This window comes from Drosophila biarmipes, chromosome 3R (assembly GCF_025231255.1).
Source record: "Drosophila biarmipes strain raj3 chromosome 3R, RU_DBia_V1.1, whole genome shotgun sequence".
Lineage (NCBI taxonomy): Eukaryota > Metazoa > Arthropoda > Insecta > Diptera > Drosophilidae > Drosophila > Drosophila biarmipes.
The window spans coordinates 3,274,063-3,285,632 of NC_066616.1; the positions used below are offsets into that span (position 1 = coordinate 3,274,063).

At 39.1% G+C, this 11,570-nt stretch overlaps 2 protein-coding genes across 6 annotated transcripts in view; one reads left to right on the plus strand and one right to left on the minus strand.

Annotated features, from left to right (window-relative positions):
* Positions 1 to 8,379, minus strand: part of LOC108024967 (uncharacterized) — a 54,078-nt gene extending 45,699 nt beyond the window's left edge. For 4 of the 5 annotated variants that reach the window (XM_017095209.3, XM_017095206.3, XM_050889515.1 and 1 more), the window contains exons 1-2: positions 8,194 to 8,379; positions 169 to 994 (exon numbers count right to left, since the gene is read on the minus strand). In XM_017095209.3, coding sequence (XP_016950698.1) covers positions 169 to 745 — 577 coding nt within the window. In that variant the 5' untranslated portion in view covers positions 746 to 994; positions 8,194 to 8,379. The remainder of the gene's footprint in view (positions 1 to 168; positions 995 to 8,193) is intronic. The other variant, XM_050889514.1, reaches the window with a different exon arrangement.
* LOC108024970 (translation initiation factor IF-2) lies at positions 3,089 to 5,289 on the plus strand. The gene is made up of 2 exons (XM_017095213.3): positions 3,089 to 3,118; positions 3,189 to 5,289. The coding sequence occupies exons 1-2, from the start codon at positions 3,091 to 3,093 to the stop codon at positions 4,511 to 4,513; spliced, it is 1,353 nt and encodes a 450-aa protein (XP_016950702.1). The 5' UTR covers positions 3,089 to 3,090; the 3' UTR covers positions 4,514 to 5,289.
* Positions 8,380 to 11,570: the final 3,191 nt, after the last annotated feature.

The window sequence follows — 11,570 nt, forward strand, 5'->3', positions numbered from 1 at the left end:
GAATTTTTCAAACGGAACGAGCAAACTTCAGCATCGGCACACAAATCATCGATAAAACACGATGTCTAAATGCATGTTGGCAGGGATTGCAGGGCTGTGGCAACAACCAAGGCAAACAAGGCAGCCTGGCCAGCTCTGGGGGCTTGTTTTCGGCCTGTGTGTACTCACCCACATCACGTAGAAAGTCGACGCTGACATTAGGCAAATGCAGGTGGAAGAAGTCGAGGAAGTGCTGGAAGCCCTGTTGCACGTGCGTCACATCCACCTGCAGCGAAGGAGGTATCAAGACGGCCATCCGTTGACTGGGATGTCGCTCCTCCTGCTGCTGTTGCTGACGCTTCACTGGACGCTGTTGCTGCTGCTGCTGGGTGGCGGGCTGTTGCTTCTGACGTCGCTGACGCTCAGCCTCACGCGCATCACGTGGACTCTGCGCTTGTGTTGCTGTCGGCCAAATTGAATTGCTGTTGCTGCCAAGTGTGGTTGCTGCTGCTGCTGCTGTCGCTGAGGAGGGCCGCGAAGCCGCAACCGATTTCGTAGCTGGCGGCGCGGCAAAATCGGACGCTGTCTTGGCCGCTGGCAGGACAAGGACACCCGCCGCCTCGGGGCGGAAGGAGGAGAGGGAGGAGGAGGAGGAGGAGGTGGGACTCGAGCCGAGAGCTAGGAGGGCTGCGCTGGGGGAATTGAGAAAGAAGAAGGCTGTCGACAGCAGAAATAATTTAGCAATTTGACAGACTGTTAACTTCATTTATGTTGCGTATTTTGGTTAGGATCTCGACGGTGCTGCTGTTGTGTCTGCGCTCGTTGTCGACTGCTGCGGTTCAGTGGAAGTGCTGCTGTTGCCACCGACCGTTGGCGTAGCCCACTGCAATATTACATTTTGCGAGCCCTGCTGGCGCCGGTGGTGCAGCTGCATTTGTTGTCAATTCCCCAATTATTCCCCTTAATGAACTTTGACGAGGCGTGGTTCGAACTCGTCATAATTGTGTTTCTGGTCCTGCGAAAGAATGGACGGAAAGAATGTATTTCTCATTAAAAGTTTTCATTGGAAAGATTTAAGTCACATGTCCAAGTGGGCATAAAGTTAGATGTTCAGTAGAGCGGTTTGGAAATTAAATCTTGTTCTTACCATTTTGAATATGAATATGAATAAGAATACTTTCTGTGTGTCCGTCTGCTAATCTCCGTTATATAAAACTATAACTATATTATTGGTAGACAGTTCAATTTGTTCGTAAGTCACTCTTTAACGGGAAGAAGCATGTTTAATTCTGCCCCACCACAAAAGACCCTACAGGCGAAGCACAATCCATCATTTATAAAAATCTCCCAGAGATTATTTATTTTGGCCCAATGTCAACAAAAATGGAGCATCAATCATTTCCGGACAATCGGATGACAATGCCCTAAAGCCCACGAGAAGGTTTAGGCCCCAACGAAGCATATTTATAACAGTGAAAAGTAATAGGTTATACAAAACTAAGAGTGCATCGCATTCTTTAAAAAGTATGTTGAAAGGCGGCAACGCTGAACCTTGTTCACAGTTTACAGACGTCTTAAATTCTGTGACACTTTGTTTTACCAGTCCTTTGTCTCCATCGGGCATATTTACTTGGCTAGCCGAGAACACTCGAGGCACTCGACTTTGGCGTTCCTTCTTCTTGTAATTTATAAGTGAAAGTTTAGACTGTCATGTTGATGAATTGAAATAATGCCGCACGAATGCGTTACAAAGGTAATCAAGCATTAAATTGCAGGGGGCTGAGTCGGAAGAAAATATGCTCCAGAAATAAACGCAGCCCGCCTGAACTTTACGCTTTAAAATTCTTTAACGTAGGTGTTGTGTTTATGCGAGTCTGGGTGGTTTATCAGTTGAAGGAAGGGACAACATAAAATAAACACTTTTCGACAGCTTTTTGTGCAGGCCTACGGGCATTAAATTATCTTAACATACCCGTATATAAGCATATCGGCATTCTTATATGTACAAAAAGTACAGTTTTTAATGGGTTTTGGATAAAGATATCTTCGAGAGTTTGAACTAAATTTTGTTGATATGAATTTAAATTATGTTTACAGAAATTTATTAAAGGTTTCATTCTATTTAAAGTCTATCTCTTTATCTTTATTCACAGCAAATACAGAAAAGGCATGAAGATGACTGAGTTTCTTGCGTTTCAAGACTGACCCAATCTGCAATTCCAGCAAACTGCCCAAAATGCGGCGGCTAGAAAAAATATTTTTGCTAAAATTTATTTATCTCACCATCATCTATCGATTGAATTAAAAAAAGTTTAACAAGCTCACTCTAACGCCTACAAACGGCCAAAACCTCTGAAATATGTGCCCCCTCATTACCATATTTAAATTGGAGGCAGATGGCGCTATACAATGTCCCTCGACATTAACGTTTTTCCTTGTAGATGTTTTTAGCATCTTAAAATTTTTTATATTTCGTCGGTCCCTCGTAGAGTAAAAGGGTATACTGGATTCGTCGGAAAGTATGTAATAGGCAGAAGAAAGCGTTTCCGACCCCATAAAGTAAACAAATTGCTGATCAGGATCACTAGCCGAGTCGATTTAGCCATGTCCACCTGTCCGTCCGTATGAACACAAAGGTGTTTTCTCTAATACGCCAACAATCGGTGTACGAATACTTGGTTTTGCAAGGATGCTCTGAAGGTGAGTTAGTAAACATGAAAATTTATTGAACACGTATCTCCATCCCTCTCTTACTCCTCTTACCTGAGTAACCTGTATCTAATAGTCGATGAAATCGACTACAGCTTTTTCTCTTGTGACATAAACCCTTTGCATTCATTAATTCTATTTAAGATCATTTTTCGTCCCAAAAGTTGGTGTCTGAAGGTGGGTGTTGCTATTGTTACTATTTTTAATTCACTAATGACACCTGTTACAAATTTTCCTACCCATCTGTTATACTTGTGCGAAGAAATTACATTGAATATAATTTTCAGGTACATTACATTTTGACATACAAACACCATAGCCTATTGAACCGAAGCGAATCAATGAAGGTATTATTCGAATAGGAAAATAAATGTTTTTATTTTTAAACCAGTAACAGGGATGATGGTGCTCTACGCTGTGCTATACTGTGGTATGTTAGAACAGGTTTTTATTTAGTTCGAAGGCTTTTAACCATACCTAAAATTATACTGGTCAAAAAGGGCTCGTTTTGGAAACGCTTCTTTTCACGGTAATGGGCTTGCTCGCGGGCAATGAACTCAGGCTAAAATTCCGCATCTTCCATGAAGTTGCTGTTCAGGCTCACAACAAAAGCGTTGACCCAATAGCAGTGGCCCAGTTAGCGGAGGCAAAAAAGAGGATATTGGAGGTCGAGCAAAGTCCTCAGGTGATGCCCATGAACCGCCTTCAAGATCATCTTTTGGAGATCTGCGCTATGATGAAAAGAGACCCCTGTGAGATCTGGCAACCGGACAGTTGCCCCTCTTGGAGGCCGGGTTGTTACAACCGCCCTCCGGCCAAAATATGCCCTCCCTGGATAGCGAGTTGCAATGTACCTGTTCCGCCAAAGCAGTGTTGGTATAAGCCAGGCCAGTCATGTCCTCCGCCCTTAGGTGCATATTGCCACGGAAGTGGTTGGTGTCAACCAGGCAACAAATGCCCCGGAGTCCCATCGTCACCGCCAGAAGAAACTACTAATACAGCAAAAATATCGAAAACTGTCTTCATTACAACTTATCCAATAACAACATCTTCCACAATAACAGGCCCTCCAACTAAAACAACTACAACATCAAAACGAAGACCAAGAACGTCCACCTCAACAAATAATATACAATATACATCTGTGTCTCTAAAAACTTCATCTGAACCAATTGAATGCGGAAGACCAGGCGCCCCAGGCGGACCCTATGGTCCAGGTGGTCCTATGGGTCCTGGTGGGCCTGGCGGTCCAGCCGGTCCTGGAGGTCCGGGGGGACCTGGTGGACCGGGAGGTCCCGGCATGCCTTGGGGTCCTGGAGGACCAGGAGGGCCTGGTGGTCCAAACGGACCAGGAGGACCTGGTGGTCCCGGAGGACCCAACGGTCCGGGAGGACCAGGAGGACCGTGCGGTCCAGGATGTGAAAAAATCACAGGAAAAAGGACAACTCGGAGGCGAAAATGTTGTACAAAAGCTAAGCATGCATTTCATCGATCAGCAATACACTTAAAGCACCCACACAGAGCTCACTTTCCAGTTGGTCCACTTCGAGAAGAACATTTTACTAAGGGTCACTTAGGCGACAGTGGAAGCGGCCAAAAAATTCGACAAAATGACATTTCACCGCAAGTAAAAAAGACAATAAAGTCGGACAGCGCCAATGGGACCGATAAGCTTTGGCGATCTGGCAGTAAAAGGATATCCGTTTTCAATGCAAGATCGGGGAAAATAAATAGAAACATGCAGCTATTTAGAAGTGCATTCCAAGAGAACTGTGTCATTGCAAATATCCTTAAAATGTTCAATGAGGAAGAAAAAAAAAGTTAGTTTAAAATGAAAATGGTATTTAATAAATAAGCTAGCTCTTCTTTTGAGGCAAGGTAAGAAAACTAAACAATGACCACTTTAATAAATTGACACTCTTGTGATATTTACCTCCAAAATTCTATCAAAACTTTTTCCTAGTAAAAATTACTTGGCAAAGGTTCGAAGTTGTTTTAGCCACTAATCCCATTGCCACTAAAATCAGAAAATTATCGATCACTCTTGTCTATTTAAAACTAATGATAAGCTATCACCCTGTAGTCGTCGGTACCCCCTAGCCACATTGACGAAAATCGCGAGCTAACCACAAAAGGGAGAGAAAAGCAAAGACGCCTCTAGGGTTTTCGTCGTCTGCTTCTGGTTTGTGCAGATGCAAGGTGGAAACAAACATTTCAAAATGGAAGAAAACAAAGAAACCACGCGAAGGACGCCTTCAGTGGATCTGTGCAGATTAAAATGAACGCCAAGATGTTGCCCATTACTGTGAGGCTTGACCCACAGGAAGCAATACCACAACAGGGCGACTTCGAATCGAATTTAATTTTATCAAAATCAGACGACTATATCAGTCGTAGTATTGAGCTAAAAAAAGTGAAACTCCTTTCGGTTTAGTACAAAAAGCATTTCATTGCCTGATTGAATGCCCAAAGCTATGCAATTATCATAATTCGATGCCAAAAAATGAGTATAAGATATTTATATCCGTTTTCTGATATCGAGCAAAAAAAATTCTTAACGTGGTAAGGGGCCGTGGCAATTACGCACCATCAACATTTAAAAGTTCTCATATCGACTTATGTGACGAATAATGCTTGTATCTTGTACATTTGACTAAATAAATATACTTTAAAATACTTACAAATGATATGACTCTGTAAAAACCACTTGGAAATACTTAAATGGTGTTCTTGCACTGGGCTTTTGTGAGCGTTGATAAAGTGAAAATGGGCTTTATAAGCAGTAGTAGAAGGTACTTTTACGAATGTGAAAAAATTGCTTATAACTGTTAGTAATTAGTAAAGTTTTTGGCATGTACGTAAATACCAATACACAATATAATCAAGAATATATATACAATTTTTTTGGGGTTCCTATTTATATTATTATACCCTCTGCAAGGTTACCAAAAACGAATCTTTCGTCATTATAAGATCTAAGATCACAGCGTAGAAAGGCTGCATATGTTTTCTTTAGAAACAAAATTCTTAGAAACTAATTATATTTTTATATTTTTGTATATCTTTTTTAAATTGTGCATATTCAGTCAAAATTGAAGGAATATAATGCTACCTAAGTTGCAGCTTGAGATGATTGTAATAAAACAAGAAAGGAAGTTAAATTCGGCAAGCCGAAGTTGGTAAACCCTTGCACTTATAAGAAATAATCAACTTTTGTAGCACCATGTGAAATTTTTGAGGATTGTTGGTAACTTATGTGATATTGAAAATAAAATTATTTCTTTTTTTGAGACCGTTCTTTTGACATCTATATATTAGAGTAGCCCGATTTTTATTAAATTGAATCCGAAATTCTAAGAAATATAAAAAATTTGATACCCAATATTATAAAATACCTTATATGTCAAAAAGCACCAAAACTATAATTTGTTTCATATTATTTTGCCACCAATTTTTCGATCATTCTATGGCAGCTATATGATATAGTCGTCCGATTTTAATCAAATTTAATTCGAACTTCAGAAATAATTTAAAAATTGTATTTCCAAGTGTAGAAGGTTATATGTTAAACACCAAAGATATAATTTTTTTTAATTTTTTCCCCGATTTAGCTATAAGATATAGTTGTCCGATCCAGCAGGTTCCGACTTATTCCTATTTAAAACTGAGAGACTAGTTTGCGTAGAAACGGACAGACAGACGGACAGAAGGACGGACAGACGGACATTGCTAGATCGATTCGTCTAGTGACGCTGATTAAAAATATATATATTTTATTGGGTCGGAAACGTCTCCTTTACTACGTTGCAAACTTCTGACTGAAATCATATATATGTATTAAAACAGCAAATTGCATCCTTAAGAAAGGTTAGTGCTTTGCGATTGTAATTTTTAACTAATTTGAGCAACTGAAAAACCTCTGTCCTACGGAACCAATTAGAAGCCACAGTCTAATTTTAAGGTAATTGATGGCCTTATTTTGACCTTTTAATGAAAGGGGAACTCGTAGCTTAATACAAAAGAAATGGAAAACCATTCAGACCATCGAAAAAACTGCTTTTAATTTAATGGGATTCTACGAGAGGTTTAATAAAGCTGCAACATGGTGCTGGACAACCCCCACATAAGGGGGGTGGTAAAAGCTTTTTGGTGGTGCACAAATGGGTCGGATGGGAGCAAATAATAAACAACAACAGCAGCAATAAACAACATTGACGACGCAACGGTGGCCACATTGCCCTGCGATTATATAAATAAATGTATTAAAAACTTTCAAGGATGGAGGACGTATAAAATCGGAGAGGGCGGGTCTGTTGGGTGTACGACAGAAATGAACTTTAGTTTTGCATCATTGCTGACAGATCTAGCGGGAAGGCAGTTCTTCCTCCTTCGAACGCCTCATTAGGCCCTGACACTTTCCCTGATCTTGGACATGTTTACGTTTGCGTTTTGTTTTATTTTATTTCAGAGCTGTTTTCCTTTTAACCGTTTCCCTTTCTTCCGGTTCTATTCGGCTATCGAGTTTGTATTGCCGGCGGCCTTTCTTAGGGGCAAAATAATTACGGAATACCCGCATGCAGACTTCTTATGAAGCGTTGTGCGTATGTGCTATTTTTGGTTGACGGCTTTTGTTGTCTATGATGCGTATACGCAGTGCCATACACTCAGTCGACTGGCATCATCATCCTTGGAAATTTATAACCACTTGTTTTCCCGCTTATTTACATACATATTGACACAGGCCAAACGGCAGTTAGTGCGGTATCTGTGTGCGACTGGCTGTGTATCTGAAGCATCCCTTCAACGTACACTTGGGCATCAGGCCGTGAGTTGAGGTCTCAGTTCGGCGTACAATCGTGGACGTCTTCGTCCCCGAACTAAAAATCTGCAGAGTGTATTGGGCGGGCTGAGTGGTACAGGCAGAGGGGGAGTGGCACTTAGGACCAACACTCAGAGACAAACACAGCAAGGCACATATATCAGAAGGGCCTTTAGGTGCCTGGGTGTGCCTTCGTTATTTATCATATGCTCTCGGTTCGGAACGTCTTCTGCTAGTCCTACACTGAAACACGAAATGGGACTATTGTACTACTACTTTCACTATAAGCGGGGACGAACGTTTACTATTACCATTTTGCAAAAACGTGACTATAAGGTATAGTTATTTTCAAACCTGTTTTTCTCCTTAAATGCCTAAAATTCGTTAAGAATAAAACGTTTTGCAATCATTCATATACAAAGATTCTACAAAATCTTTATTAGGCGTAATACGTTAGATATTTGCCCCATACGAGGGAAATTGTTTAATTTTGCCTTTAACACTTTATTTTTACAACTGGTTTTTATTCTGGTATACCCTTGAAAGATTTCACACATTTTCATGCAGTTGCTGTTCGCCACACACGCCTTCTCCACCCAAATTCCCTGTTTTTTCCGTTGTTTTTTGTGGATGCTCATTGAAGTATAGTTATGTCAGTGAGCGTAATAACTCAATTATGTAGTTACCCTGGATACAGACAAGTGCTACATCTTATTCTCCATCTCCTGGGGCAGCCTTTGTTCTGAGTGTTGTATCTGTTGGGTGTTCCATCTGAGGGGCCTAGGCTGTGCTCCCAGGCACACTTAACTATTCACTTATCGTGACAAGTATATATTAGAGGCGTCATTTTACAAAAATGAAATTTCTGTCGCAGAAATCATGGCATGCCTAGCATATAGTTTATCAAATACTTGTTTTCTTAGGTTTTTAGCTGATCTCAGTTTAATTCAAATTTTTTTGACCCCAAGTCCAGCTAACCAAGCTGTCGCTGCTGTCGAAGGACCGCTGCGGTCGAAGGACCCTAGATATAGGGTTCCCGCTCTGTTTTGGCTTTGGCTTGGGGGTGAGTCGAGGTCTTGGGTTTTCAAATGGACTGTCAACGATCCAAGTCGAGGTGCTGGTTAATGGAACGAAAACACCGCTGTAAACAGGCTCCTCTTTGCTTTAAAGGCTGGATAGTATAAAGGAAAGTAGGCAACCTTTTATTAAAACATTAATGAGGACGGATTTAATTTTGTTACAAATAGTAAGTTTTTGGGTGCTAGCAAATATTAAAGTTATGAACTAGGAGTGATGTTGAACGATGGCGGATAGGGACATAGCAAGTGAACTTTAAGTTACTTTCAACCCCGAGAAAATAGCTTCATCTTCTGTTTTTGTGGTGAAAAACATTGGTTATTGTTCAATAATTATATTTATTAGAATATTTCGTAGTTTTGATTTCTAGTGCCTACTTACGTACGTGTTTAGTTTTGAAAAAAAATCTTTTTATTGATTATTGTTCGTCACATTTATTTAAGTTAAACAACATATTTTCACTAAAAAATAATGCCATGCGCCCACACACCGCCAAAAACTGGGCTTCCTGCAGTCTTAAAGCAACCAAAAAATAACTGAAATATAATGTTCTCATCAATATATGTATTGACCTATAAAAGTTTGCCACGCGCTTACTAGCGTTTGTTACGCTTTCAAGAATAGAGAATTGGGATTTGACATTTGGAATCCTTTTCCTTAGATAAAATAAGAAAGGAAGTTAACTTCGGCAATCCGAAATTTTTATACCCTTGCAGTTATAAGAAATAATCAACTTTAGTAACACCATGTGAAATTGTTAAGGATTGTTGCTGACTTCATTGATATTAAACTAAAATTATTTCATTTTTTTAAATGAATATTAATATGCGAATGCGCCATCGCCGAAGTCACTCTTGGAAGTTACTTAGAAGTGACTTAACATACGCTTGTAGAAGATACCAGAAGGGCCTTTCCCCATTAGAAATCTTGAATAAAAAACTTGGTTTTACATGTTAGGCAACATTTTGAATTTATTTTCTATAAAGTCTTTGAGCGCTTGTAGACACGGCCCTTTGCATAACGGAAATGCTGCTTAATAATTTTATTTATGTCCAGATCCGTTCACATGAGAAATTTAATAATAACCATTTCTAAAATAAACAGAAGCAAAATGTTTTTTATATTTAAAATAAAAATAAATTTGGAGGAATTACCTTTTTAATTAGGTGGAGAATCTTTGAATGCTTATTTCACTACAATCGAGCCAGGTAATGCGAAAATATCTTGAAGTAATCGTACAGCTTTACGTAAATTCGCACTCTTCGTTGAGTTGAACATTTTAATGTATTATACAATTTAAAAAATTCCGAAAAACAAAGCAACACACAAATTTTATACAAAACTGGACTGATCACAAGCTAGTTTCGAAATAAACTGACGCTAGGTCGAAAACAACAGCGTAGGTAAAGGGGAGAGTAATTTTCAGAATAAATGGGTAACGGCAATTATCGTGTCCTCCTTTTTCTCAGTAACTTTGTTTTTTTATCATCTAATTATCGTCCAGAAGTGTCTGAGAAGATACTTCTTCAAGATCGCGACCCTTATTGTATCTATCTATCGTCCAGAAGTGTATCAGAAGTTACTTCGCGCCAGCAGTTATTTATGTCCGGTTTCATGAACAGGGTACTGCTGAGGGGGGAGGCCTGGTTTGGGTTTGTGACACATGTAACGCTTGCAGCGTCTCACAACAATTTTTTAAATTTTAGCCTTTTATTATTTGCTTTCATCTTTGTTATACCCTTGCAGAGGGTATAATGACTTCAGTCAGAAGTTTGCAACGCAGTGAAAGAAACGACCCCATAAAGTATATATATTCTTGATCAGCGTCACTAAACGAGTCGATCTAGCCATGACCGTCTGTCCGTCCGCCTGTCCGTCCGTTTCTAAGCAAACTAGTCTCTTAGTTTTAAAACTATCGGACTGAAACTTTCCCAGAAGTTTTCTTTCTATTGCAGTTAGTCGGAACCAGCCGGATCGGACAACTATATCTTAAAGCTCGTACAGGAACTATCGGTGTTTTTTGACATATAACGTTCTGCGCTTGGAAGTAACATTTTTTAATTGGTTTAGAATTTAGAATTAAATTTTATCAAAATCGTACGACTTTATCATATAGCTGCCATAGGAACGATCGGAAAATTAGTAGGAAAATTACATGAAACAAATTATAGCTTTGCTGCTTTTTGACATATAGCCTTAACAGCTTGGAAATAAAATTTTTTAATTAGTTCTGAATTTCGAATAAAATTTTATTAAAATTGTACGACTATGTTATATAGCTGCCATAGAAACAATCGGAAATTTAGTCAAAAAATATGAACAAATTATATCTTTTTAACATAAAACCTTCTAGGCTTGGAAATTTAAATCCGGACTACTATATTATATAGCTGTCTTGGGAACAATCGTAAAATTGGTGGGAAAATAATATAAAAAAAAATTATAGCTTTGGGGCTTTTGACAAATAAGAATGAAATAATTTTTTTTTTAAATCCTGAAGCCAGCAACAATCTTCAAAAATTTCACATGGTGTTACTAAAGTTGATTGTTTCTTATAACTGCAAGGGTATTCAATCTTCGGCTTGCCGAAGTTAACTTCCTTTCTTGTTTTTCTTTTTATACTCGTTACTTCTAGAGTAAAAGGGTATACTAGATTCGTCGAAAAGTATGTAATAGGTAGAAAGAAGCGTATATATTCTTGATCAGTATCACTATCCGAGATCTTGTAAACTATAAAAGCTAGAAAGTTGGGATTTGGCATGTATATTTTTGAGGTTCTGGGATACCGCAAGCCCACTCTCCCTCCACCCTAAAAACCTTCTAGCGCCCACATTTTTGAAGATTGAAAAAGTTTGTAAAATTTAATTCGAAATTCTTAAAAATACAAAATATGATACTCCAAATAGTATGGGTAAAATGTCAAAAACACCGAAGCCTTTATTTGTTTTATAATTTTTTCCCACCTATTTTTCGATCGTCGTCGTTT